Source organism: Pholis gunnellus (assembly GCF_910591455.1).
Source record: "Pholis gunnellus genome assembly, chromosome: 19".
Taxonomy (NCBI): Eukaryota; Metazoa; Chordata; class Actinopteri; order Perciformes; family Pholidae; genus Pholis; species Pholis gunnellus.
Window position 1 is genome coordinate 21,285,760 of NC_136546.1, and position 5,000 is coordinate 21,290,759.

At 46.6% G+C, this 5,000-nt stretch overlaps 1 protein-coding gene across 1 annotated transcript in view; it reads right to left on the reverse strand.

Moving 5' to 3' along the window:
- LOC306711047 (kinesin-like protein KIF26A) overlaps positions 1-5,000 on the reverse strand; it is a gene marked incomplete at both ends in the record, with an annotated part of 31,039 nt that overhangs the window by 19,038 nt on the left and 7,001 nt on the right. Inside the window, 2 exon segments of the mRNA XM_079179819.1 lie at positions 3,805-3,950; positions 3,954-4,328. Of these exon segments, the coding sequence (XP_079035945.1) occupies positions 3,805-3,950; positions 3,954-4,328 (521 nt within the window).

The following is a 5,000-nucleotide window of genomic DNA, read 5'->3' on the forward strand; positions in this document are numbered from 1 at the left end:
ATACGAAGAGTTTTCAAAGAGGTTTGGATCAGATGTTCATAGGAATCTGATCCAACATCCAACGGAAGCTCAGATTCTGATGTGTGTCTTTGGTTCAATCACGTCTTCTACTTTTAAAGGAAACCTTCTGTTGATCCAGATGTGTCCCGATGGAGGAGAAGTCCTGACAAAGTCCTCGTCCAACGTTAGAGGATCTCTAAATATCTGTAAACTGACCTCCAATCATCAGTAGCTTTGGTTCGTCCTCAGGGAATCAAATGTGTTCTTGAAATATTCGAACTGTGCGTCTTCAGTTCTCTTGTGTAGAACCAAGTTCTCTTCAGATCAAACCTGACCGACGGAACCCATTAATCCTCCATTCTTTACATCTACTAAACGTTCACATATCTCTTTCACTTATTTAAGGTGCTTTGAGGAAAGTTTGTCACTTTGTCCGTCATCAGAAAAACGTCCAAATGTATCCTTCAAAAATCTGTTCTTCATCATCATCATCATCATCATCATCATCATCATCATCGTCTCAGACATTCAGAAGAGTCCAACAGCTTTCAGTTTGTCCAGTAAACTTCTTGTGGTTCGTCTCTGAGCTGACGTCTGCTGGACTGGTCAGTGAGGAGGTCCTGCAGAGACTTGAGGAGGTTTTGGTCGTCCATCCATCCGACTGCGTCTTTCAGCCAAACGCTGCACCAAACCTCACATCCCTGTTCACTCCTCCTTCTCACCTCCATCCTTCACTTTCCTCCTCTCTTCTTTGTTTCCTCTGAACTTCTTCTTCTCTCCCACCATCCTGCTTTTCTCCTCTTCACCTTTACTTTTACATTTCTCCCTCCTGCTCTTTACCTCAGCTTCATTTCCTCTGAATCGACCTCCTTTTGTCTGTTTCCTTTAATTCACCTCTTTACCTCCTCTCCTCCTCCTCCTCCTCCTCCTTCATCCTCTCTACTCTCCTGTAGCTCCTCAGTCTGTTCCTGCAGTATCGCAATGCCTTTCCTCTCCACCCCTCCCTTCCTCCTTCCTCCTCCCTCCCTCCTCCTCTCACTCAGAGAGAGAGGGGGATGAAGGGGAGCAGCAGCAGAGGAGGAATAAAGGATTAAAATCAAGAGGTAGAAATAAAGGAGGATGAAGAGCTCCTGGATCTCTGCCTCTCGCTGATGTTGTTGCCAGGAAACACTGACGATGCTCCAGCTCCGTCCGTCTGCCTCGCTCACCTCTCCTCCCTCCTCCTCCTCCTCCTCCTCCTCCCTTCACAGCCCCGCCTCCTTGTCATGTCGACACACAGCAGCCGTGAAAACCATGCGCGCACACACACACACACACACACACACACACACACACACACACACACACACACGCACACACACACACACACACACACACACACACACACACACATACACACACACTTGACATGCTACATGAATACTTCATGAGATGACAGACACCCCCAACGCTGGACTTCAAAGACACTCAGCGTGTGTGTGTGAGTGTGTGTGTGTGTGTGTGTGTGTGTGTGTGTGTGTGTGTTGTTGTAAAACAACATATGAACAAACTGAAGAATATAAATCAATAATGAAAATAAATGTGATCATAGTTACATTTTATTGACTAATGAAGTTAATTGCTGTTGCTCATTAACTGAATAATTAATTATTTCAGTAATATTATTTTGGGATTTTTGCAGAAGTTTTATTAAGATATAATTATTTCTTATAAATTCATCATATTTATATGTGAAACATTTAAGTTGCTGCTTTATGACTTTCCTGAGAGTGATTTTAGTTCCTACCTGCTTTTGTTTTACGGGGGACGTCTATGAGTGGAACACAGAGTAACAGAGTAACAGAGTGAGAGTGTAAGAGAGTGACAGAGTAACAGAGTGACAGAGTGACAGAGTAAGAGAGTGACAGAGTGACAGAGTGAGAGTGTAAGAGAGTGACAAAGTAAGAGAGTGACAGAGTGAGAGTGTAAGAGAGTGACAGAGTGACAGAGTGACAGAGTAACAGAGTGACAGAGTAACAGAGTAACAGAGTGACAGAGTGAGAGTGTAAGAGAGTGACAGAGTGACAGAGTGACAGAGTAACAGAGTGACAGAGCGACAGAGCGACAGAGTAAGAGAGTGACAGAGTGACAGAGTGACAGAGCGACAGAGCGACAGAGTAAGAGAGTGACAGAGTAAGAGAGTGACAGAGTGAGAGTGTAAGAGAGTGACAGAGTGACAGAGTGACAGAGCGACAGAGCGACAGAGTAAGAGAGTGACAGAGTGACAGAGTAAGAGAGCGACAGAGCGACAGAGCGACAGAGCGACAGAGCGAGAGAGCGACAGAGCGAGAGAGCGACAGAGCAACAGAGTGACAGAGTGAGAGAGTGAGAGAGTGACAGAGTGAGAGAGTGAGAGAGTGAGAGAGTGACAGAGTAAGAGAGTGACAGAGTGACAGGAACTGTGAACCCAGAGAGAGTGAAAGGATTATTATAATATATGAGACTGTTATTGTTGTGGAATCAGGATTACAATACGTTAAAAGAATCATTTCACCACATTAGATACAAAATAAATAAAACAGCATGAAAAGAAGACAACAATTATATTCCCAATATTAACCATTATCTTCCATTACTAGCCATCACTGGCTAATGTTAGTAATAACTAGCCGTTACATTTTATAAGCCAGGATTTTCCAATACTATTTGCCTTAACTTGCCACCACTACGTGCCATTGTTATAATTACCAGCTATTGTTAGCCGTCATTTTCCATAACTAACTATTGTTATTCATAACTAGCCGTTGTGAGCCATTATCTGCCATTATTAGCTAGTATTAACTATAAACGGCCATTACTTACTTGAATAATGCTGCTAACATAAAAACATGATCAGATCAATAAATCATGCTGATTGGACAGATGATCAATGCTGCAGAGAGAGAGACATGAGGATCCACAGATCCATCACCAGTCCAGTCCGGATCAACACTCAGAACCAGACAGCGATCGATACGAGGTGAGGAAACATACATATATGTTTTATATATATATATATATATATGTACTATGGAGGAGAACCAGAGGGTTCTGGATCTGGATCAGGTCTTTGTGGGTCTTAGTGGGTCTTGAATGCTTAATGAGCCTCTGTGTGTTTCCAGGTCAGGTTTTGGTGCATCGCTGCAGATCTAGAATGTGGAACTCCTTCAGAAACACAAACAGACTGACGGAGCAACGGCCCGAAGCCAGAGACCCATTTTAGGGAACTTTACCGTCTCTGGGGAGGAGGAGGGGGGGGGGGGGGGGGGGGGGGGGGGGGGGGGGAGGAGGAGCCTCCTCCTCTTGAGTATCAGATGTGGGAGGAGCTCTGACAGGTTCATGACTGAAGGACTCAGTGAGGCTTTAATATTCAGATCAACGTCATGTTTCATGTTTCTCTCGTTAGAAACGTAAAGATGAAGATGAAGACCATGAGATGTGGTTGAAAGCTCTTGTTGATATTTTAAGTAAATATTATTATAGATTCTTCTTCATTTGATCTTAACTTTCAAATGAAGGAACAAACTCATGACGTGTTTGAAATTTAAGGACCGTCAGATTTGTTGCTTGTTTGTAAACATTAAAAGTTGGCCCCTCCCCCCAGCAGGTAAGAGACAATGAGCTTCATCCGCCCGCGTTTCTTTGTCCTCCATCTTTGTAGTTTCTTTTGTCTTTGAAGAAGTGAGGATGAAGAATCAGTTGTTCATATCTGAATCCTGTTTTAAAGGTGCTCTTTGAATAAAGATTCTCTGAATGTCTTAAAGGGTCGGCGGTGCGTTCACTGACCTGCTGAAGAAGGCAGCTGCAGCAGACGCCGGTTGTCTGGTTTGGGTGGAGACGCTGTGAGTGGACGTCTTCAGGGTCACGTGACCTCCGGCTGAAGTCCGACCCTGACAGACGAGACACGGGACATCAGAACACGTGCGACACGATCAATACCTGTTGTTGATTCTGTCGATCGCGGAGCTCCTCCGTCTCACCTGCAGCTCAGCTGTGCAGCAGGAGACGCTCCACACTCCCTCCAGGTGGTGCTGAGTGTTCAGGGGGAGGGGCGTGACAGTGGCCAGCCCCTTGGCTCCGCCCCCGCCCAGGTAGGTGCTTTGGACTCCGCCCCACGGAGCCCCGCCCCTCTGCAGTCGGGGGGTCATGTCTCCGCTGAGGCCGAGAGCTCGACGCAGAGCGAGACGTCTCAGCTGGTGGAAGGAGGCGCCGCACACGTCACAGCGGGCGTCCACGGAGACATGGCGTCCACGGCGAGGACACTGGAGACGCTGCAGCTTATCGAAGAGGAAGGAGGCGTAGGCCAGGTCCTGGAGGGGCAAGACCAGATCCAGTTAACGTCGACAAGTCTTTGTTTTTACTTCTGGACTCTGAAGAATAAACTTTGTGCTAAAGTCTAAAGATCGTTTTATTTTAGTACTTAGCTAAAGTAACAACATAACAGCCCAGTGAGTCCCAGTGTGTCCCAGTGAGTCCCAGTGAGTCCCAGTGAGTCCCAGTGAGTCCCAGTGTGTCCCAGTGAGTCACAGTGAGTCACAGTGAGTCCCAGTGAGTCCCAGTGAGTCCCAGTGTGTCCCAGTGAGTCCCAGTGAGTCCCAGTGAGTCCCAGTGAGTCCCAGTGAGTCCCAGTGAGTCCCAGTGTGTCCCAGTGAGTCCCAGTGAGTCCCAGTGAGTCCCAGTGTGTCCCAGTGAGTCCCAGTGAGTCCCAGTGAGTCCCAGTGAGTCCCAGTGAGTCCCAGTGTGTCCCAGTGTGTCCCAGTGAGTCCCAGTGAGTCCCAGTGAGTCACAGTGAGTCCCAGTGAGTCCCAGTGTGTCCCAGTGAGTCCCAGTGAGTCCCAGTGAGTCACAGTGAGTCCCAGTGAGTCCCAGTGTGTCCCTCTGTGAGACATGTCCACTGATCATTTCACAGAGACAAACACCTCAATAACTTAATTAAAATATTCAATCATCATTTAAATAAATATTTAAAATAAGAAATGTTT